General features: G+C 38.1%; 1 protein-coding gene across 4 annotated transcripts in view; it reads right to left on the bottom strand.

The window, feature by feature from the left end:
• Positions 1–496: 496 nt before the first annotated feature.
• CDK6 (cyclin dependent kinase 6) overlaps positions 497–23595 on the bottom strand; it is a 209150-nt gene continuing 186051 nt past the window's right edge. For all 4 annotated transcript variants that reach the window (XM_012779637.2, XM_076006439.1, XM_076006437.1 and 1 more), the window contains exons 6-8: positions 18515–18565; positions 13464–13599; positions 497–10758 (exon numbers count right to left, since the gene is read on the bottom strand). In XM_012779637.2, coding sequence (XP_012635091.1) covers positions 10612–10758; positions 13464–13599; positions 18515–18565 — 334 coding nt within the window. In that variant the 3' untranslated portion in view covers positions 497–10611. The remainder of the gene's footprint in view (positions 10759–13463; positions 13600–18514; positions 18566–23595) is intronic.

The raw sequence follows: 23595 nt of genomic DNA, 5'->3' as shown, positions 1-23595 counted from the left end.
AATGCCCTATTCAGATGTATCGCTTTTTATATTTTATATTATATTTTTACTTTACCTTTTATATGGTTAGGTATGTTTAGATACACAAATACTTACCATTGTGTTCCAGCTGCCTACAGTATTCAGTACAGTAACATGCGACACGTTTGTAGTCTAGGAGCAACAGGCTATAACATATAGCGTAGGTGTGTAGGAGGCTCTAATATCTAGGTTTGTGTGAGTACACTCTGTGATGTTTGAACAATGATAAATTGCCTAACACCTCATTTCTCAGAATGTATTCCTGTCATTAAGCTATTCTTGACTGTATTTGTTGAATGAACTCTAAGCTCAATGAGCTGCTATTTACCTTTTAAAACATTACATGCCTGAAAACAAATCTTTTAAAAGTTTAAAACACATTCTGCTAAAACTTGCTGTTTAATGAACATTACTCACTGCACTTATGTTCATTTTACATTAGAATCAAAAGAAAAATAGCCAGAAGAGTAACTCATCTCCAAGAAAGCAGTTTAAAGTTGCTGTTTTTATTATTTGCTACCAATATTTTTATTGTAAGAAATACAAAAGGTATGACAAATACACAAACCATTTTGTTTTTGCTTCATTCAATTTAGCTTTTGCATAAGTGAACACATTGGACAGTGACATTTCAACACCAATTCTGAAAAACAATGAATTCCATTATCTGACAATAAATACCTAAATTTCCATTCTAGCACCCAGTAAGACATCCAGTTTCCAAAGGATTATGGATCTACAACCTTCTGAATTTTCTCACGTTACCTTTACCATTACAACAGAGTCACCACTGCAAGTTCTCTTTCTCCAAATAAGTCAGAGTACGGTACAGACAAGAATGGCTACCTCTGACCTCAGAAACTCAGGGTCATAAAGCATCCCTTACTTGAGTTACTTTTAAAAATAGATTTCTAGTGATGCGGTATTTAGTGGAAGTTTGGGTGGTCCTTGGATGACATATTTTACATGACATAGACATCTACTTTTCTCTTCTCCTCCTCAGGTAGGGTCTAGATAAACCGGCCTGTATTTTCACCTACCTCTTGGGGAGGTAGCAAGAATATTTAGCACACATGCTCTGAAGAGGGTAACCTTGGAGACAAACTTTATTTCTTTTTTTTTTTTTTTTTTTTGCCTCTAGAGGGCTTTCTGTGTGGAATGGCAGGATGGTCCCTAGGGTAAAACGGCCCCTTCCCATCCTGCTACTGTCTACACCCAAGGCCATTTTTCTTTGAGGGCTAAATAATCCAGATAGGTAGGAAGGTCCCTGCTTTCAGAGAGCTGTGTTGTATCCACCCTACAGCATGGGGTTTATATTTTCTGGGAGGAGAGATACCCAGGTCGACCTAACAGGCCAGTGTGGTAACTCTCAGTCTGTGTACAAAGAGCAGAAGCAACATCTAATACCAAGTCATCTGCCAACACTCTTGTAAGACTGTGTTCCAGGCAGTAAATTTCCACACTGATTCTTGGACCTGCTGAACCCAAAGCACCAAAAGAGAGCATTCTGTAGCAATATGAGCAAACGGAATGAGAGTAATTATGCACCTTGAAGGAACATGCACCCTTATAAGTCTGTACCCTGATATTAAAATAACAGAATGAGTTTCAAGTATGAAGAAATACAATAAAAATATGGCCTGTAGATGGAGAGAAAACAGCAGCCTGGAATGTGGCTTGTAGTCTTGATTTGTTTTTCTCTTGGTACCACAGCCAACACTGAATGCTCTGTAGAATGACTTGGTTTAAAAATCAAGATGCGTATAAAGATGCTAGAGGGCACTTCTGAGTGATGTCATGAGCACAGTCCCTGCCCAGCATCAGGAACCATCTCTTGATGATCGTGGCTAGCCAAAGGTCAAGAGGGGGTGGTGGCCAGGCATAGGCAGGCACACCTGTGGTTCCTAATATGGAGGACGATGGAGAGCACCACGTGGACACGCCAGGATGGTGGCAGGGAGCACTTTAGTAGGGGGGAGGAAGAGATGCAGGGGACAGGATATAGGGGTGTGGGGATATTGGTCATCCTAGGCTGGTTCACACAGCCCAGATTAGTATCTGATATGCACAATCTCTACATTTCTAGAACTGTGATTTCAAACAGAAACCAACAAGTCAAATGTCCAAGTTAAGATTTTAACTTTTAAAACATTTTCTATAAGTCATAAAAAAAAAAAGCTTACTGTGTGTGACAGCCCTGCTGAAACCTAGGAGAAAGTTTTAACTAGATCCTATGGGAATGCAGAAACACTAACATATTTTACAGTGAAAAAGTGTAACCTACTTTTACACATCTATGATAATCCTATAAAACTCTCTAGTTCTAATTTGCACTCTACAGGAACCAATATTGTGCTTTTCTTAACACATATTGCTCTTCTATCCAAACACTTGCCCTTTAACCTTCAGATCAAAACCTCAACTACCAGAAATGCAACAAGCTTTTGCAGTGTTGGGAACTGTTGGCTGTTAAAATCCCTTTGCCAATTACTGTACATGCAATCCTTGCTTTTTACCACCAGGCTGGATTGCTTCTGTACACAGCCAAGTTGCCTGAAGCAGGGAAACTTGGACTTCTCCATCTAACACATTCTGGAAGCCTCAAGGCATAAGCTGACAGTTCTGCTTCTACAGAAAAACTCCCACACTGCTCTCCTCTCAACAGTACTACCTGTTCTCACTACTGCACATGACATCTATGAGGGCCCTAGATCGAGTGGGGGAAAATTTCTTCACAAGGTCACACAAAAAGAGGTTGTCCAGGCACCTGTCTCTGCCTGGCATCTACTCCGATGGCCATCTGGCATAGTTCCTAAATTAAGGCAGTATCTAAAATGCTTTTCTACCTTTAGTTTTTATTTTTACTGTATTTTCATACTATACTATATGCATATTTGACAAAAACAACAACTATAAAGTCCTTTAATTCTTTTGCATAATGATAAAACACCTAGACACCAAAAATACTACACCTATAATCTTAAATCTACTAATCATGTTAAAAATGCATGCAGCTTATTTGGGGGTTTAGCCTAATTTTTATTTTCTTAGCTCCATCAGGAACATGATAATGAACGTTAAATGCAAGTCTTAGCACTTTCTGCCTTCGGGTTGCACTTTCACAGGACTAGTGTAATTCAGAAATAAATAATATACATGAATAATAATAGAAATAATTTATGCAAATGTAGAACAACTTGAAAAAAATTCCCCACCTGTTAAGTGCTGTTCCTAGGAGTAGCTGACACAATTAATTCCATGTGCTAACTAATATACGTTTTACTGGTCATACGAAAATAAATGAATAAAAAGTGAGGAACTATGGTATACATGTGTATATTGTTGTGAACACAGGACCAGAATGAAAAGATATATGATGCACTTGGGGGTTCAAGAAAATGCATTACTGCTGGACTCTATTTTCATTTGTCAGACTTCAACGTCAAACTCAGAGTTGCTGGTGATCACAGATATATTGCTAGGTAATACATATTATTGCATTTCATAAAACTTAAGATTATAAGTTTTCAAGTAAGGGTACAAAGGGTTATCTTCCGAACTTTAGCCTAAGCACATCAACGGAATTTGGCTAGAAACCACAGAGAGAAATTAAATAACAGTGTGGCTCTATGTTTGCTGATTAGTGCTACAGGCATAGTTCTCGGCAGTCAAAATATGGTTATGTGCCCCCGTTAAGAAAATCTACATTTGACAATCCAAACTCCTAAAATAGAGAAGGGGTTGATTATTTGTGTGACCAAACAATTCACACAAAAGATTCCTCTAAACAGGAAATTCCCCTACTATATGAGATAATTTGTTTATATACCTTTAATGACTTGACAAAGAGGGAAGAAACTGAAAGCTAAAGAGTTAGCAGTTTTTGCCAACTGAAGATGAAGCAGAAAATAAACAATTTTTCAAAACAAAACTTTTCCAGGCATATCTTTTTGCCATCATATTATGCAGAATGATAGAAAATAAAAAAATAAAAAAAATCTTTCCTGTAATTATACATCTTTTCAAAAAAAAAAAAAAAAAAGCTGAGCTTAGAGCTTGAGAGATGCGCAGTAGGCAGCTTCACACAGAAGATGGGCTTCTACCGCATCTCTTTATACCCGAACTTTTCGGAGAATCATGTTGTACTTATTTACAGAAGACACCCGTTTGCTTCTAGGGACATTTTCCTTCCTCAGATGTGCAGAACAGATGCCTCTGAGACAGCAGCAGGGCACTCTGACCTTGGACAGGAGGGCAGGTCCCGCCGGGCCGCACGTCGTTCGGGACACCGGCAGGTGGCCTGGCGGGCGGTCTCAGCCGGCCCCGCCCACTGCCGCTCCAGCGCCCAGGGGCGGGGCGACGAGGGGCTTCGCAGGGGGGAGTCAAGTTTTGCTCGAGAGCAGATAGAGCGCGGGCGGGCCCACCGGTCGCAAACCCGGGGTTCGGATTCCGCCTTTCGCTTAGAGGCTTAAACTAGTGGGAGCAGAGGGTGAATGAAGCCTAAGATTTCCCCAAGAGCTTCAGACAGACCCTAAGTGCGTGGCATTTTGACTTAGTATGAATTACTGAGACTTTGCCTGCCTACCACTCTGGAGGAAAGTTTGGCAGGTACCATCAAGTGTGTGCCACTCAAAAGGAATAAACTGCCTTCTGTTGTTCTATGCTAAGGAAATTCTAAAAAAAAAAAAAAATACACTGATGTCCTTCTTCCTAAATTTCAAATGACACTGTTGTGAGGAAGGTGACTTTCTAAGTTAACTTAGATTCTTTTCGGGGATACGGAGTCTCTGAGAAGACCTCTGAGTTAAAAGTAATAATAAAAAATATATAGAGAGAGTTGCCAAAAAACTTCAAAAGTGGAATGACTTATGTAAATATGCTCTTGTTATGCTCATATACTTAGACATTTACAAAAATTATAATTTATGAATTTACATTTGTGATTATAAAAATTCAAAAATTACTAGGTCATTTAGGGCTGTTTCAATATAGCAATTATCTAGAAAAGGTTTTGCCTATTGAATAACTGATGTGCTACTTAGTTTGCTCGTCTGATTTTTTTAAATTAGGATTTTAAAATTTAAGCAGTGTCAAAAGGCCACCCTGGGAAGGAATGTGAAAGCAGCAAACAGGGTATGAGTGTTTTAACTGGAGGCACTGGAGGAGTTTTATATTCCTATCAAAACTATTCTGTTCACAGATGAGGGTTGCCTTTATAGTAAGTAAGCCTGTACTAACCCAGAAAAGTGAGGTAATTAGGTACCTCAAAAATGTTCCTTGAATAAATGAATATTTAAGCTTCTTTACTCACTTACATAAACAAAATAGGTGTATTATGTGCCCTTAAGCACAATTTATTTGCAGATAATCACTCAGAACCTAGCTAACAAGTAAAATATCTAAGTTACAGAACATTATGAAGATTAACTGTCCTGAAAAACAAGTGCTAAGTTAAATGTGTGCAGAAAGATAAAGTTAGAATAAAGTCTTTAGCCTTGGTCAGATTTTAGTTTTTCTCTGAAAGTGCCACCTTGTGGAATATACTGGAATAAAACAAGAAAGCCTATTTCTTAGAACAGCATGGATTTTAAAACAGACTTTTGCAAGAAAAAACACCTACCTCCCTTTCCTACCATATTAACTTCAAATTGCTGTAACAGTATTTAAATGGATGCTTGGAAAAAAGCCTATATATTTTCAGGTGGCTCTTGTTTTCTTCTCAAGGCCAGAGCACCAGTATCAAGGAAACATACCATGTTGATGGAAGTCCATTCATTTATCTACACTAACTCCCTGGGAATGCTAAGAAATAGAAAACATTTTGAAAAGCTGATTGGTACATCATGAAGGGGAAAAAAAAACCCAAAGCAAAATGACCAGTCGAAGAAAAAAATTTAAAAATTGTACCCTTTCTGTTTCTGTATTTTTGTTGTTTATAAAGGTCAGAAGATAGAGAAGGCCAAAGGAATATTTTTGATTTATTTTCTGAAAAAGTACAATCTAGAAATGCTTGAGATATAGGTATGTATCAAAATTGGGTTGAAAATTGCATCACTATAACAAAGAATCTAATAAGAAATGAAAATGCTATTTTCTCATGCTTTTGAGGAAAACACCATTTCTTATTATTTCTGAAGACATATTTCTTGGTAGATTTTGGCAGCCTCAAGAAGTTTTTCTATGGTGGAGATGGAACATGTAAGTATCTTCCTAATTATTTATCTGAATGTATTTAATGCACATGGTAACTGGTTTTGGGTAAGATTCACAATTTTTTAAAAGTACTGGTGGCACAGGGAACACATGCCTTTTGAAAATTTGTTTTATCTTTTTACAGTGAACACTCTTAGGCATGTATACCAAGTATAGCTTCACATGGCTTAGTCTTCCTTTGCAATGAGAAAAAATACAGGTTTAGTTTGCTCAATCTTTGAAATGGTAACTGTTTGTGGAACAGCTTCTCCATAAAATTTGTTTTTGAACATATCATGTCCATAGTTGCCAGATGACTTTAACATAAACTCTTATAATATATTTGTTAATTAAAACTATATCCTTCAAAATCTATGTAGTTTTGAAACTACGCCTTGAATACCTTCATTTTCTCCAGAATTTTCTCTATCCATTGCACACTATTTTATGAATAACTTTTAAAGGTTTAGAAATCATATAACATCTTTATTTTTAGCTGCCACAATGTAAAACATATTCTTTTGAATTCTACCAATATTTAAGAACTTATAATGATATTTCAATATTTTCTTTCCAAGGTAAGTACTCTGTAGTTACTTTACTAACACAAGTAATATGTGGCATATTAACTTTTAACATTATTCTTTCCTAGACCCAACTATGCAACAAAAGCCCACTTTTGGAAAATGTGAGATCTCTCATGTGCTTATCTAAAAATAGTCAAGTTATCACTTAAAAGAAAAGCAATTCTTTGGACAGAATTTTGTAGTATCACAAACACATTAAAATTGTTTACATGATTTAATTTTCCATAATGGAACGAGAATTGCCATTACTGGCTTTAACATGTACCACTTTTAAAAGAAGCCACTATGGTTACTTAAAAACTCAATTTAAGGACATAATTTAAAGTTCAAATTATTTGGCACTATTTAGGAATCTTCTCTTCAAGATGGATAGTACCACATTCAGGAGTCAAACTATAAATTTCTCCATTAAAAGAAACACATTTCCTTTGAGACACTAATATCCTGTGCATCCTGAAATTTTCATTTTTACTTAAAACTAAAATGCTAAGATTCTATTCTTAGGTAAATAATTTTGAACTATTTTTAGGCAAGTCACCTGGGCCTAAACAAATAGCCTGCCATTCACAGTGTGTGCTTCCTGAGAGAAAGTCATGAGAATACAGGGTGTTGAAATGGCCCCAGCTTTCTTCCAAAACAGGTTCTTTGCACCTTGAGTTCCCATATACTTCAAAGGAGGGACAAAGTAGGAGGCTCTAACCCACTGGGTTCTTACAAACTCTTGGAAATTGTGTTTTTAAGATTAGGTCATTATTACCCTTTGCCATGTGATTGATTATGATAACTAGATGAACAGCTTTCTCTTTTTATATGTAAGTTGTTTCAACTCTACTCTGCACCAACAGTTCCTAAAATGCCTGGGCTGCCAGAATAGGCAGTCACCTTCTTGCACTAGTTCTAGTATGACATTCAAATGCGACTTCAAATCTGTCACAATATTTTTACTTGCTATACGCTGCTTCAGTATAACCCTGGGGCAGTATGACCTTTTCAGTTAACCACTGCCTGGCTTTTGGCAAAGATGTTTGAAACCATATGTCACAGAAGAATAAGCTATATTCAGTAAGCTCTTATTCTACTACATGCTTCAAAGTGTCCTTAATGGTACAATTGCTTGTGTGGGATCTGGATTTCAGAAGTGGTGAGCCTGGGTGTAAAACACATGAATTGAGAGAGTATTCACTCAAGTGTAACAACCACACAGAGGGAAGAGCCGGGGACAGACTCTTAAAAAGTTCAGAGAGGCTGAGATGCCCTTTTATTCTGTGTCATCAGAGGATAATCTGCCAAGTATCTAATGCCAAAATGTTGGTGCTTTAATTTTTTTTTTTTTACAAGCACTACTTAGAAATGAGCCAAAAGCAGATGGTAGAAATAAAAGTTGAGCTCTCTACTTGTTCAAAATTCTAAAGAATGCTGAAAAATTCCAGTTCAGAACAGCTGCATTTTTTTGGAGTGAACTTATGAAAAAACTTTTGCAAAAGCAGTAACTTGTTATATTCACTCTAGCCATGAATACTAACCAAAAGCTCATGATGAATCAGTGCAGTGAGGTTTCAAATTCAATTTCTAGGCCCTAGCAAAAATGTCTTTGTGTTTTGACCCTCGATCAAAGGGAAGGTGGAACTCACTTTTCCAGGTGAGACTTTGAGTATATCTTGCCCTGAATGCATTATATCTCAAGCATTTACAGTACTGACAACACATTATCAGTGTTGTCACAATGAAAGTGTAAAACATTCTTATGGCCCATCTTCTTGATTATCTTGCTTTAGAAAAAATTTCCTGTTCCTGAAGCTACTGAATGAAAAAATGTTAAACAATGTATGTATTAAAAACAGAATAATTCCCAACCCAAAAAGTTCTCAAGGAGAGAAACATCTAATTTTTTTCTCTTGTTCAAGACAGTCATATACAATATTAAGCTGTGAAGAATTCAGTAAAAACTTGATAATGCATAAACATCATCTGAAATATTTTCTACTGAGTGAAGCAATGTCCATTCTTTGAAAATCCTAACTCTAAACATGATCTATCTGTTGCATGCACTCACAACAGAAAGTAAAGGTAGCTAAACTTCCTGAAAGATAATTTCTATGTCTTCTGGCTACTAGAGCCAAGTGAGCACTAAATAACATACAAGGCAGAGAGGGTATGAAATATAAAGGACTGTAGAGAAAAAGGCAAGAGAAAAAGCAAAGTTTTTTACAATGCCCAGGTCAGGCTGGTTCTGCGGACAGGAGTGAGTACAAGGCACTAGAAACAAGCACAGCCTGGGGAATGGGGAAAAGATCATTTTATAGAGTAAATGTGTATCACTAAAACACAGTTAAAGACATTCCCTCAGACACTACACTGACAATGTCTTCTATAAAAATGTAAAACACAAAACAACAGTTTATAGCAATCTATGTGCTGGTGATAAAGCAGAACAAGTGTCCTACTCATTGCCTAGGTAACTATAGTGAAAGCCAGGTAGGAAGACTGCATTAGTGAGAACATCCCTGTTAGGATTGCAGAACTGAGGCCACAAACCATAATCTGAAATTGCAAATTTATGAAAGGATCATTGAAAGCAAGCAAGCAGGTGGTCTATGGGAAGAATTGAAGCAATCTGTTATGAGTTACGTAATGGCCACAATATATATTAGAGGCACTGGGAGATAGAGAAGATGGATGCTTTGCCAACAAGGCGGTGCATGGCAGAAAGTACAGTGTAATAGGTGAGGAAAATTTAAATGGCATTTCTGTCTCTAGTCAGAGACTACTCTCCAAACCAAAACAGCAAACAGTTTCTGACAAATCCCTAAAAACAAAAAATAACAATAACGAAAAAAAAAAAAAAAAAAAAAAGGAAAGAAAAAAAGGAAAAAAGAAATTTCAAACCAGGAAATAAAGGCTTTCTCTATTTTTTTTTTTTTTTACCTATTTGAGGTATACTCTCTAAATCTATAGCAAGTAATAAAAAGCTTATAGGGTATTTTCCAAAAGAAACAATAAAGCATGATATTATATAGAAGGTTAAAAAAGACTTATAACAAGTAAATTCAGCTTTTTGAAGACTAAATAGAATGCATACTTAAAAAAAACAGGTTTCTTAAAAGATATTAGAATTTTTTTTCCTTTTTGCTGTGTGTACAAAACGTCACCTTTTACTACTAGCAAACTTCCTACTTTTGGCCAGAAAAGAAATGCTGAGGACATGGTTCAACTTTCTAATTTGAGAAGACCATTCTGGTCCATCACCTTCAGTGAACAAATGCCTGCTATTTTATAGGTTGCCTTGAGTTTTTAAAATATTCTTATTGTTTGCAAAAAGTAACACTTTAAGGGATCACAGAATCAATCTCTCTCTCTCTCTCTCTCTCTCTCTCACACACACACACACACACATACACACACACTCACACACATGCTCAAAAGTACCAAGTCAGGCCCGGCAGCTGCAGAGAGATTACATCATAACTCAGCTGTGCCTGGATTACCACTTCACACTGGCAGCATTCAAGGTTAGCAAAATGAAATGGCAGCACAATTGGTCAGCAGCTTCTCTTCTTCTGGAATTTTTCCAGGTTCTTGAAACAAACAGACAAACAAACAAACAAATGAACATAAAGCTGCAATCACTCTTGCATTGATTTCAAAACAGTAAACTAGGCGGTTTCCTTGGAGAAGCAGAGCCCATCCAGAAGACAGCAGCTGGAAGGCCTCCAGACAGTGACCCTTAACAGCTCTGCAGGGCTAGCTCAGGGGGAACATCAGCCACCAAGGGTGTTCTGCAGAAGATCAGCTCAAGGCAGCTGCTGAGACCTCAGGCTGTGTTCAGCTCCGAGGGGTTCTGGCTAGGTGGCAGGTGGGAATCCAGGTTCTCCTTGCACCTCTCCAGGTCCTGGAAGTATGGGTGAGACAGGGCACTGTAGGCGGATATTCTTTTGGCTGGATTAAATGTCAAACACTTCTGTAATAAAGAAAAGATAATTGACTGATATAAAACACATCAATGTAAATAATATGCTTACATAGTTATCTGTTCACTGTCATGTATTAAGTGCATCTACAATGAGAATGAATATTTATTTCAAGGGACACTAAATAATATGTAGACAGTACTCCTATATGTCCTTAATGTGTAAACTGCCTCTCAGGAAAAGGCCACACCTTTTGGGTGCCTATGGGCTGTTGCCTACCCAGGATTATTCTCCAAGCCATCCAAGTCCCTTAAAAATATTATTATTATCATTGCAGTATGCATATATCTTTATTTAGATAGTGTAACTTCTTACTCTGCCCCAAGGCTGCACAACCCAGAGGCAGGAATGCCTTCTTCTAATTCACATCAAGTTGCCACGTGGGCTAGCAGCAGTCCTACCAGGAGTCCATTAGATTCAATTCAAGTTGAATTAGGCTGACCGCTCAAGTGTAGGGATACTAAGGTGAACAACAGCTGGTCCTTTACTTAAGGAGCTCGGGGCAGCCAGGCTGGGCTACTGAAGTATACAGTGAAAGGAGAACCTTTGCAGCAGCAGCAGCAATCTCCATTCTAAAAATGCCAAATTAGTCAGAATGTGTCCCTAATCTCAGTCTCAATTCTACCCCCTACTACCCCCAGGTAATCTTGTTCCTTAAATCCTCTTCCTCCTCTCCTTCCATTAACACCTCCTGCTGAGCACCTGGCAGGTGGCAAGCACTAATCCACAGGAGTAAGACCCACCCAGTGCCCGAGGAACTCACAAGTAACAGGGAAGCTATAGAAGCTTCTCCATACTTATGATGCAATGTTCACTAAAATGAGCTAGGTAAATGAAACATCTATGAATTTCAGTCCTCTGTGTAATCTAAAGACTTTCCATTATTATGATCTATGCAGACCTCTTCTACCTAATCTTGGTTCCTGCTCCCAGTCCTAGTCAGGTTCTCACTGGATTAGGGACCCCTCTAATATTCTGTTGAAAGCTACTGACTGAGAAAAACAAGTACAAACAGAAAGTTCTACATAAAATTTCAGGTGACACTGGGGTCCCTTGAAATCTTATTTATCCTAAGCTTATTTATCCTTATCTTATTTATCCTGAGCTTCCTATCAGGCCATGGTGCCAGCTTCCCTATAGAGTCAAATCAAAATGCTAAAAGGGCAAGCAGAGGAAAGAGCCTGTTAGTAGAATGCTTCCACTGTCTCTAATAGCAATAAACATCTTTAGAAAAGCTTTGGAAGGACTGAATTCCCAAAGGACAGGAGTTTCTCTCCCCAGAGAAAATTAGGCACTTTCATTAGAAAAGGAAGCAACCACTTTAATCTCCAGAACAAAGGAAAGAGAAGAGTTGTGGGGACATGTTCATGATATAGAGACATGTCCCTAGAGGATTATGTGGGAGGAAGCCCTTTCCTTACACCCATACTGATGGCTTAAAGCTGGGAAGAAGGCGGTGAGAAAGAGAACTTCTTAGCCAAATGTGGGGGTGCATGTGAGAATCTCAAGTTGGAAATCTTAATACATTTTGTCCCACAGAAGTATTGTTAGAAAAGGTGGTTATGTTCTGTTATTGTTTTTCTTTAGGAACAGGTGGCTGCCTTTAGAATTAATTCAAAAACCTGTGTAATCATATTGTTTCTGCAAGAAAATTTAATTTGATTGGCAAATAATTGACTTATAAAATGAACTTTTGGAGTCACAACCTAGTCACGAGTTGTATACTGTGGTAGATTGGATAATTTTTAGTATATATTCTCTTCTCTCCTTTCCTTTCATGGGAGGAGCATTCTTTCCTCCATCAAAGTTAGCCTTGGCCACAGAACTTGCATTGGCCAGTGGAACGTGGGCAGAAGTGGCCAGATGCTTCTTCCAAGCCCAGGCATTCAGGGGCATCAAATATTTCTGCTTGCCCTTCTGGGAACATCTACCTTATACCATGAGAAAAACATGCCCAAAGAGCCGCTGCCTCTTTGGTGTGGCCCCAGAACAAGGAACATGGAGAAGACCTCTACCTGACCCATAGGCTGAAGCAGATATCAGAGGCTGTAAAGTCAGGAGGTAAAGGATACACTCATTATTTATTGGGTTCCAGACACCAAGAGCCCATTAGGTATACTCTTCTACCTACTGGTCTGGCCTCCAAGCATAGGAAATTATGTACAAGGTCAAATATTGTGAGTTTGGGTCTCAAACAGAACACAGAAGTCCTTGTTTTCAGTGAGGCATTTTATATGTGCATGGCACATGAAATACTTACTAAATAAACTGGTAACTATTGCTGTATAGTTTCTTTGGAAAAAAGAAATAGTCTTCCCCAAGTTGTGACTATTTAAAGAAAAGGCACATGAAAATGTCAAGTTGCTTCAAGTGGCATGAAACTGTAAACAAGGAAACATAATATTTACTTCTAAAGAAACATATGTCCAAGTGAATCAAGGGGCTTCAAAGGCTGCATTGAAATAAACATTCAAAGATGGCGGATTTAGAGAGATCAGAAAGACATTCCGGAATCACAAGCCACCAGCTGCTACGAGTATGGAGGTGAAACCTACAGAGAGACTGTAGCCTCCTGCCCTGTGAGGCTGAGGCACGCAATGCCTGCAGCAGTCGCTGAACTGCTATTTGTGCAGTCTGGACAGGGCAAGTCTCTCATCGGCACAGTGCAGACCATCTCTGCATGGCATGAACTTACCAGAAGTAGGTCTTTGCCTAGTTCATCAATATCCGTTACAAACTTCTCAATCGGTTGGGCAGACTTTGAATGAAACGCTTGCCTGGGAAGGGCAACATCTCTAGGCCAGTCCTCTTCTCCTGGGAGTCCAATTACGCTACAAAAAACCCACATATGAACATGAGTATTCGCTGTTATGTGGAAGCTGTTTTCTCACCAAATTCTAGAAAAAGTCAAAATCTAAGGGGCAGGCATGGGGTAGAGACTCCAAGACAACCTCCACTTTATGACTGGCAGGGTCTCTCATTGATCTCTGTCCTACTGCAATATGGTGGTCACAGGGTACAGGGTAATCTCACAGAACTGTGAAATTCACTAGGAAGAGAGAAGAGAGTGCTCTGGCAGCAGATACTAAATGTAAGAGGTAATGGAAAATATATTACCAGGTGGTAAGCTCTGACTTACAGACAAAGCAGGACCTACTGTATTCAAAAGAGACCCACATTGGTATACCCTCCTATATGCCCAAGAGTGCTTTTTATATTCCAAACAAACACTCCTGTGTTGATATGCTTTTATGATGCTCATCCAACATGGTTTATTAACACATTAATTTGGTTGCATTTTCAGTTAAAGAGTAATTCCCAGAACAGTAATTACAGACATTAGAATCAGACAGAAAAATGAGGCTAAAAGGTATGTTAGTCTTGTCTTATGCATACACTATTTTATAAAGGAAGCTTATGATATTCCTGAGCAAACAATAAATTAAGAGTACCGTTTATGTTTTCTCTGAAAACCATCTGGGATCAGAAATGTGAAAAGAACAGCAAATGATTAAAAGAGCACAGGCCTTGGAAATAGGCAGACTTGAATTTAAATTCTAAACCTGCAGGTAAGGGCAAATTACTTAACATCAATGACCCTCTCTGTCTTTCTGTATATAACAATGATAATTTATAGTTATAATGAGGATCAGTTATAATTTATATAAATTTACATATAGTCTTAAGTATAAATCCATAATTTACATAAAGTACATAGCACAGTACCTGATATGTAGTGTATGAAGTCAGTATCAATATATTACTTATTATCATAATTAGAAAATAATGTTATTAATCCAAGATGCATAGGGAATACATCACTACCACATTAAAAATATGAGGTGCTTGGATCCTATTTATATATAACTTAAGGTTCTTCAAAAATATTAATGGGTCAGAGGCCCTAAATAATTTACACATTACGTAGATATTTATAGATTATGTATAAGTGGTAAGTAGATTTGAACAAGGGAAATCAGAAGATGTAGGAATTTATTTTTCACACAGACTCTGGATAACTCTGAACTAAAAGAAAAAAAAAACATCATTTAATGGACAGGATATATAGCTATTCAAGTACCAAACTATTTAACTATAGTTGGAAATGATGCTGGTCTACATTAGGGTCTTTGTTGGCCTGCACTCACTGGGACTAAGGCCCATGAAGGAGTAGTCTCATGAATATATATCCAGGTTTTACAAAGACATGTTGGTAAATGTCACAGGATCTGTAGGGCTTTGTTCCTCTTTCCCTTACCTAAACCTACCAGGCCTCAGACCTCACTTGGGAAGAGGAGATACTCCTGTTATCACTGTACCTATGCCTGGTGTCTGGAGGGGCAAGATACTACAATTCTGCCTCTGTTAGGCATCCTTAGAGAGCCACATTATTTACTGCAGCAGACCAAGACAGACTCACAGACATATTCTCTGGAACTAATGAAGAGAAATGACAATTTGAGCAATATATAAATTTGTTTGACAGCAAAGTCTGCAACAGGAGTAAAAAGACATAAAAAGTAAAACACCACTATTAATTATGAAATGAAATGCATGTGCATGTGTTTGGACAGAATGGGATAGGGCAGAGGAAGAAAAGAAGAATATTAAAGACCTTTTAACATTTTCTTTTATTCCTTCTTAGCTTTTAGCCCTTTTTATTTTATTTGTCTATTTTTTACAGAGACAGGGTCTCACTATGTTGCCCAGGCTAGAGTGCCATGGTGCGATCATAGTTCACTATGATCTTGAACTCCTGGGCTCAAATGATCCTCCTGTCTCAGCCTCTCCAGTAGCTGGGACTACAGGTGTGTGCCACGGTGCTTGACTCATTTTTTACTTTTTGTGGAGATGGGGTCTCATTACATTGCCCAGGCTGGTTTCTAACTCCTGATCTCAAGCAATCCTCCTGCCTGAGCGGCCTCCCAAAGTGCTGGGATTACAGGCATGAGCCACTTTTTATACAAATATTTTCACATAGCATCACCAGTCACCTAGAAATTGATTATTGACAACTCTTAGAAATAATTTAAAATCTTATTATTTGCAGCTTGCAATATATCTATATTGAGTTAAATCTTGCAAATATGGTCAACTGAATGCCAAAAGCCTTCAGAGATACAGTATGTCTCTGTATGTATGTGCATAAATACATACATAACTGTTTATATCTATCTATTTATCTATAGATATAACTTTAAGTCTATTTTATCACCTCTGATTCCTGTAAAGTCCTCCTGAGACATGTAGGTCACATATGTTATTCCTGCTTTATAGGTGGAGAAACAGAATGAGGAATAAAATGAACTACTAAAGTCACACATAGTGAGTTAGTCATAGAGCCCAGAGTGAACCCAGTTCTCCCTATTCCAGCAGTTTATTTCCATTTACTAGGATATTGCTCCTAAAAATACTGTAAAATGTCATGGGCTAAAGCCATTGTTTCACTTTTAAAGTTACTTGCTGTTATTTCAAAGTTTAAATCTTTTTAAACACAGAAATGCTTTTCTCTTTAACCCTTTGCACTCGGATGTCGAGTGTGGGTAATGTTGAGTGGATAATGAGAAAAAAGCGAGTGCAAAGGGTTAAGAGTATGTGAATTTGGCTTTCCTTTTAAAATAAAAACTCAGTTTCATGTCCAATATGAATTTTTATGGTCCATATATGAGCATTGTGAAATTCTGATAGATCCATTAAAAAGTGCTTGCATCAAATTCCACTATTTGGACAGCTGAATATAAGCCTTAAAAGCTGACATTTATACTGGAAAGACTGACAGGGCACAAAATCTATAAATGGCAGTGTGATGGTGGAGACTAAAATAATTGTTCAAGTACTTTAGCAGTGACACTAGGGTGCAGCATTGTCCCTTTTCTCTGGCAAGGTAACGCATGCAGAAGAAAGTGAGCATAATTTCAATGACACAATGCCAGAAACCATAAAGTAAAATCTAAAGGCACAGAACATAGAACTTTATGGCTTCTTTTCTGCTGGCAACTTAGGATTGTCAGGCTTTTGCCAAAAGTGGAACTGGCTTTTCTTTGGAAGCAAGTGAAACATGCTGGTCAAATGTTCCTTCTGGTCCATTTCACTGGCTTCATGTACTAAGGGGTGCTAACAAAGTTAACAAGGTTGCAGACATCCGTGCTGGAGGTGGACACGACTCCCAGGTGGCATAAGTCAGGGAAAGAAGGTGACGGCCTTCAGTGCCCAGCAAGCTGATTGTAGTAAAGATTGTCTTCCCTTTTGAGTGTCACTGGTATGTCTCACTTCCCTAGTTCCTTCTTTAAGATCACGTGGACACAAGATATATTCAATGGTCATGGGGAAAAATAGAGGGAATCTCATCATTGAATGATCAAAGAACTTGCCATTTGGAAGCAGGGGTAATATGAAGGCTTTGTGCTGAATTTATTCATTGCACAGGGTGGTCAGTAGTAGCAACAGTAGTGGCAGCTGCCCTGGATCCAGGAAGTTCCCAGACAAAAACAAAAAAACAAAAAAAACTAACAAACGTTCTTTAAGCCTTAAAGCCACTGGGTTCTGACTCAGCAGTAGCACTGGCACTAACAGAAGTCTATTGGAGCTGCTTCCAGTCACCAAGAGAACAAAGTCAGGTTCTAGTTTTATTAACTGTTTTAAGCAGCCATGCAGTGCTGAAATATAATTCTGGTTTTAGGAGCACTTTTTTGTAGTCTTATTGACTTCAAATTTCATAAAAATCACTGAGATGCCTATAAAATGTCACAGACCAGTGATCAGGGCTATTTTTGGTTTAGAACTCCCATTTTCTTCCTACTCCACCCCAATTCCAACAGGCTTGGCAAACACACAAATCCAAAAAAGGATGCCATACTGCATGCTTTGTGAGAAGAAATGCCCCAGCTACATTCTAGAAACATCAAAGCATACACACCCTCACATGCACAAACATGTAGACATGAATGAAACAATGTAAACCACCGAGGAGCCATGGAACCGACAACTGGAACCAAAATTTGAGCACAAGAAAGGATCTTATAGAGAATTTAAGTCAGAGTTTCATTTCTCGGATGAAGAGACTAAGTAACAAAAAGGTTATATAATTAATGATGAATTATAATAATAACAGCTAACACTTTTAAAGCACTTATTATGTGCCAGGCACTATGTAAGCCCTTCACAGGGTGTTTTAAATAACTTTCTCAAGCTTGCATAGTTATTTAGCCACAGACTTAGGATTAGAACCTAGGATTCTCATTTCCCTATGTTGGAGCTCCAAAGAAAAATGGGGTGTGTAGCATACCATCCTTGGCCCAGGAAAACAAAACACAACAATGCAGAACCATCTGGATGATTGAGGATACTCAATGGGGACAGGAAGCTCACTGGACAAGGGATGGGTTACGAGGCCACCACGTGTCCCTCTTTCATGGTGGGTACATTTGAAATGACCACAAGCAGAGGACATATCCAAACTAAAGAACTGGAGCTCAGCCAAGAAAAAAAGAGGAGCAACAAAAAGATCCACACAAGCAACACACAGGTGTCCAGAGCAGAGCAGTCAGGCCCATGTCTTGATGGGCTTGGCATAAAAAGAGCACTTCCACCAGGTCCCCACTCACCACACAAACAGTAACACTGTCTGCAGCAGCAGCTTGGGGTAAGAAAGACAAGAGATAAACATATTACATGGATGTCAGAGGAAAGTCACTGTACATGTTCAGATGATGCAGATGCTGATACAAAATTATAGTTATTACTTACTCCAAGATTTTTCCTAGTTGATCGACATCTGAACTTCCACGAAAAAGAGGCCTAAAAGAATAAAGACACATTTTAAACAGAATTTCCTTAGGTTACATTTCCATCATATTTGTCATTATCATCACTTAACAGGAAGCACAATATTCTTTATGGGTGGGGAAGAAGTAAAGAATTGAGATGTCTTTCCTTTGGTAAATGAAGGTTTTCCTTGCATTTCACTTATGGGACGGATCTCTCATGAATGCCTGTTGGTATCTGACTCCCCTGTTTTCCAATCTTGAGTATTCCATTTGCAGTCGTAGGAGCAACAGTGTTACCATCCAATACAGGTCTAGGTTTTAAAGTTCTACTTAATTTCCTGGGAGGGTCAAATTCATCACTGTCCTAGTCTCAAACCATGAGCGGGAGGGATTTTCTGAAACCCGCTCTCAGGGAGATCCTTCTCAGAGTACCCTTTCTATACTTCTCTGTTGCCAGAGTAGTTCCTCATGGGTCTCTTTCCTTCCCTTTGTCCTGAAGGCTGCAGTGAACCAGCTCTGAGTCTATTTATCTGATTGCACCATTTTCTTTCCTCCCAATACTACAGTAGCTAAGCATTGTAAGTTCTGAACTTTAACTCTGGGCTTCAGAGGCAGTTGTGTCCTTTTCTGAACACACAATCCTACTTATCTACCTTGAGCAGTTTAACTGGCAGTTCAGTAAGCTCACTTTGTGACATTTCTGGCATTTTCCCAAGTAGACCAAGTAGCCCCTTGAGGGAAGGGACTTCCTAGGTTTCCCAGTAACCCTTGTCCTAGTGTGTTACCTTAATGGATGCACAGGTATTAAATATTTTATTTGATTTCGTATACACCTATGGCACATAAGTAAATGTTTCCTAACTCCTTGCCCAATGAATGACATAAATAGATATTTTTCAACAATAATTTTTTTTCCAAGTTTCCACATACAGCATTGATCAACACTAATTTTTTTTTTAAATTGTAGCCTATTATCAGGGAACATATTTCTTTTTATATTATATATCAATTTATAAAGCATTAAACTTTACCTCTTAAATACTTTCTACGCACAAAAAAATGAACTCATTATATAGGTCATATATGGAGAATCCTGCAAACAGTCATAGCATTTCAGTGGTTATAAGATATCTTAAAATTCCTCAACCATATTTTCTAATCATGCTGGTATTCTTGAAAATAATTATTCCCAAATGCAGTGGAAAAGAATTTACTTATGGCAATGTTATGGGCTGAATTGTGTTTCTCTTCCCCCAGATTCATATGTTGAGGCCCAACCCCCAGTATCTCAGAATTTGACTGTATTTGGAGATAGGACCTTTAAGTTGACCTTTAAGTTAAAATAAAGCTATTAGGGTGGGCCCTAATCCAATCTGACTGGTGTCCTCAGAAGAGCAGGCCATTTGAACACACAAAGAGACGTCAAGGGTGCACGCGCATATAGAGAAATGCCCATGTGAGAATACAGTGAGAAGGCAAGCCAAGGAGAGAGACCTTAGAAGAAAGCTAACCTGCTGATACCTTCATCTTGGACTTCTGGCCTCCAGAAACATAAGAAAATAAAATTTATTTATTTATTTTTTGAGAGAGAGTGTCTCACTCTGTTGCCAGGGCTAGAATGCTGTGGCATCAGCCTAGCTCACAGCAACCTCAAATTCCTGGGTTCAAGCGATCCTCCTGTCTCAGTCTCCCAAGGAGCTGGGACTACAGGCATGCACCAACATGCCCGGCTAATTTTTTTCTCTATATTTTTAGTGTCCAGCTAATTTCTTTCTATTTTTTTAGAGGAGACAGGGTCTCACTCTTGCTCAGATTAGTCTCAAACTCCTGACCTTGAGTGATCCTCCTGCCTCGGCCTCCCAGAGTGCTAGGAGTACAGACGTGAGCCACCATGCCAGGCCAAATTTTTGTTATTTAAGCCGTTCAGTTGGGTATTTTGTTTTGGCAGCCCGAGCAAACTAATATAGGCAACTTGCACATCACTAATGCAGCCAAATTCATAAAGAATCACAAAGTTGGGTTCTAAAAGAGATCTAAACGGGTCTTAAAATATAACGAGGTGAGAAATTAAAGTTTTTTCTAAAACTTTCAATAAACGGGGAAAAAATTTGGAATCTTAACAGCTATAATTTATTGAGCATGAATATTATATCTGGCATAGTGCCAAGTGCCCCAAATATGATCTCATTTAATTCTATACTAGAATGCCCAATTTATAGTAGACCTACAATAAGGGGTAACTGAACACACACACGTACAAATGCACATACGTGTGGTGGGACATCTCTCTTTTTCCTGGCCAATATTATACACAGATGATAATGTGAAGTATTTCACATGGTGAAAAAGAAAGGAAGGGGCCATTTTTTCACCATACAGTGAGCTCCTAAGTCATACTTAAGCCTAACAGTCTTTCCTCTAAGGTCACTATATATTTCCTACACATGTTATAGTTCTTACAACTTTATTAAGAATATAATAAAATTTTATAAAGGATGAATGCCAAATTTTCCAATAAGGATTATTTCATTCTGAATTGGCAATAGGCAATATTATTTCTTATTCTGTATGCAGTTTTGCAGAAAAAGCTCACTCACCATGCATTAGTCTCTCACTATGTATTAGTCTATCAGTGAGGTGAATTTTCTCAGGTCAAATTACAAAGGGGACCAAATTTCAGATTATATGCTTTTTCAAACAAACAACTCAAATCACATATAAATATCATTTGTAATCTAAATAACAGTGGAAAACAATATTTGGAAGTAGGGTATGTTTTCTAGCAGATGAGAAGTGTATACTGATATGTCTGCTATAAAAAGGAAATGATTCATGCATAATGGAAGATGAAAGATTTTGTTTAGCTACAATACTTTCATTGTACTTAAAAGACAAGGAAGTCATGGGTTACCCTATAGAACACCTTTGTAACCTGCATTTGACCTGCAGCTATGCTTTAACTGCCATTTTTCTTGATTAGTAATTTTCCATGTTCATAAACTGATCTTTTGAAAATTATTACCCAGACAAATATCTTCTATTTTATACTCACTCCCATGTTCCATTCTAGAGTTGTTATCTGTTAAAATAAACTTATCATGTTACAGTTACCAGCTATTCAAATAACCGGATTAAGTAGGAAATCAGTTAATTGATTTGCTTATCAAACACTAATTCAGTGATCACCCACTAAGCATATAGGGCAATCAGTGCTGGGAGATACCCAAAATACATATATATTTATACATTAAGTGTAAATCATATTTAAAATTATATTATATATAGTCTTTATATAATATACATATATAGATATTCAAATTATATTATAAATTTATATTTCTATAACATATTTATTAAAATGTAACTTTATAAATATTTAAATTTAAATCCACACATATTATCATAATAATCCTTCTCCCACAGGAGACAAGATACACAAATGCAGGATCATTATAATAGAAGTTTTTCTCATTTTACTCGTGGGAGACAGAAGCCCAGGCTAATCGTTTCATCTTTACTAGAATGTTAGGAGGTGGTCTGATTAACCTCCTTTTACAGATGAGAAGTAATTTATCTGAGGAAACACAGAAGAGTAAGTGGCTAAGCTGGTCTGTCTGACTTCAATGAACAGCAAAATAGAAGCAGTGTTTTAGAAAGATTAATTTGGCAGGGGCTTACTGAGTCAATCAGAAGGGACGGAGACTGAGCCAGGGAGGCCAACTAGGAAGTCAGTGTACAAGTGAAATGACAAGGGCCTGAACTAGGTGGGACAAGGAAATGGGAAGGGATGCAAAGACATTTTTTAAAGGAAGATGATCAGAACTTGGTGAAAGACTGAACAAGACTTGGAAGAAGTATGATTTTAAGTTTGCATTATCAGTAAAGCCAGGAAGAATGAGATAGGTGGGGGTGAGGAGGGGAGGAGATTAGAAGATAATTAATTCAGTTTTAAACATGTTCCTTTATCATAAAATTATACAAAACATTTCACTGAAATTTGAGAATGAATAATACACAAAAAAGGGAGTTAAGCTTACCTAGGCATATACCCAAGAAAATTGAAAACATATGTCCACATAAAAACTGGTATCTGAATGTTCATAGCAGCATTATTCATAATAGGCAAAAAGTGTTCACAACCTAAATGTCCATCAACTGACAAATGGATAAACAGAGTGTGGTACAGCCATACAATGGAGTATCATTTAGTTATATAAAGGATGAAGCACTGGTACAACATGAATGACCCTTGAAACCATTATGCTCAGTAAAAGAAGCCAGTCACAAAAGACCACCCATTACATGATTCCATTAACACAGACTAGGCAAATGTATAGAGGTAGAAAGTAGATTAGTGGTTGCCTAGGTAAGACTAGGGGATTTGTGGAGAAGTGAATGTCTGTGCTCTTGAAAAATTCCTATGTTGAGATCTTTTATTTTTTTGAGAGAGAGAGTCTCACTTTATTGCCCGAGCTAGAGTGCCGTGGCGTCAGTCTAACTCACAGCAACCTCAAACGCCTGGGCTCAAGCGATCCTCCTTCTGCCTCAGACTCCCAAGTAGCTGGGACTATAGTCATGCTCCACCATGCCTGGCTAATTTTTTTTCTATATATTTTTAGCTGTCCAAGTAATTTCTTTCTATTTTTAGTAGAGACGGGGTCTCACTCTTGTTCAGGCTGGTCTCCAACTCCTGAGCTCAAACAATCCACCTGCCTCGGCCTCCTAGAGCGCTAGGATTACAGGCGTGAGCCACCTGTGCTGGGCCCTATGTTGAGATCTTAACCTCCAAGGTGATAGCATCAGGAGGTGGGACCTTGGGGAGGTGATTAGATCATGAATGGGATTAGTGTCCTTATAAAAGAGACCCCCAGAGGGCTCCCTTGCCCCTTTTACCATGTGAAGACACAGCAAAATGATGGCCATCTACTAATGAAGAAACAAACCCTCACTAGATAATGACTCTGACCTTGGACTTCCTAGCTTCCAGAACTGTGAGGAGTAGATTTCTGTTGTATATAAGCCACCCGGTTCATGGTATTTTGTTATAGCAGCCTGTGATGA

The sequence above is a fragment of the Microcebus murinus genome, chromosome 9, assembly GCF_040939455.1.
Source record: "Microcebus murinus isolate Inina chromosome 9, M.murinus_Inina_mat1.0, whole genome shotgun sequence".
Classification (NCBI taxonomy): Eukaryota; Metazoa; Chordata; class Mammalia; order Primates; family Cheirogaleidae; genus Microcebus; species Microcebus murinus.
Note: the sequence above shows the minus strand (reverse complement) of the source record. Positions and strands in the feature narration are given on the sequence as shown.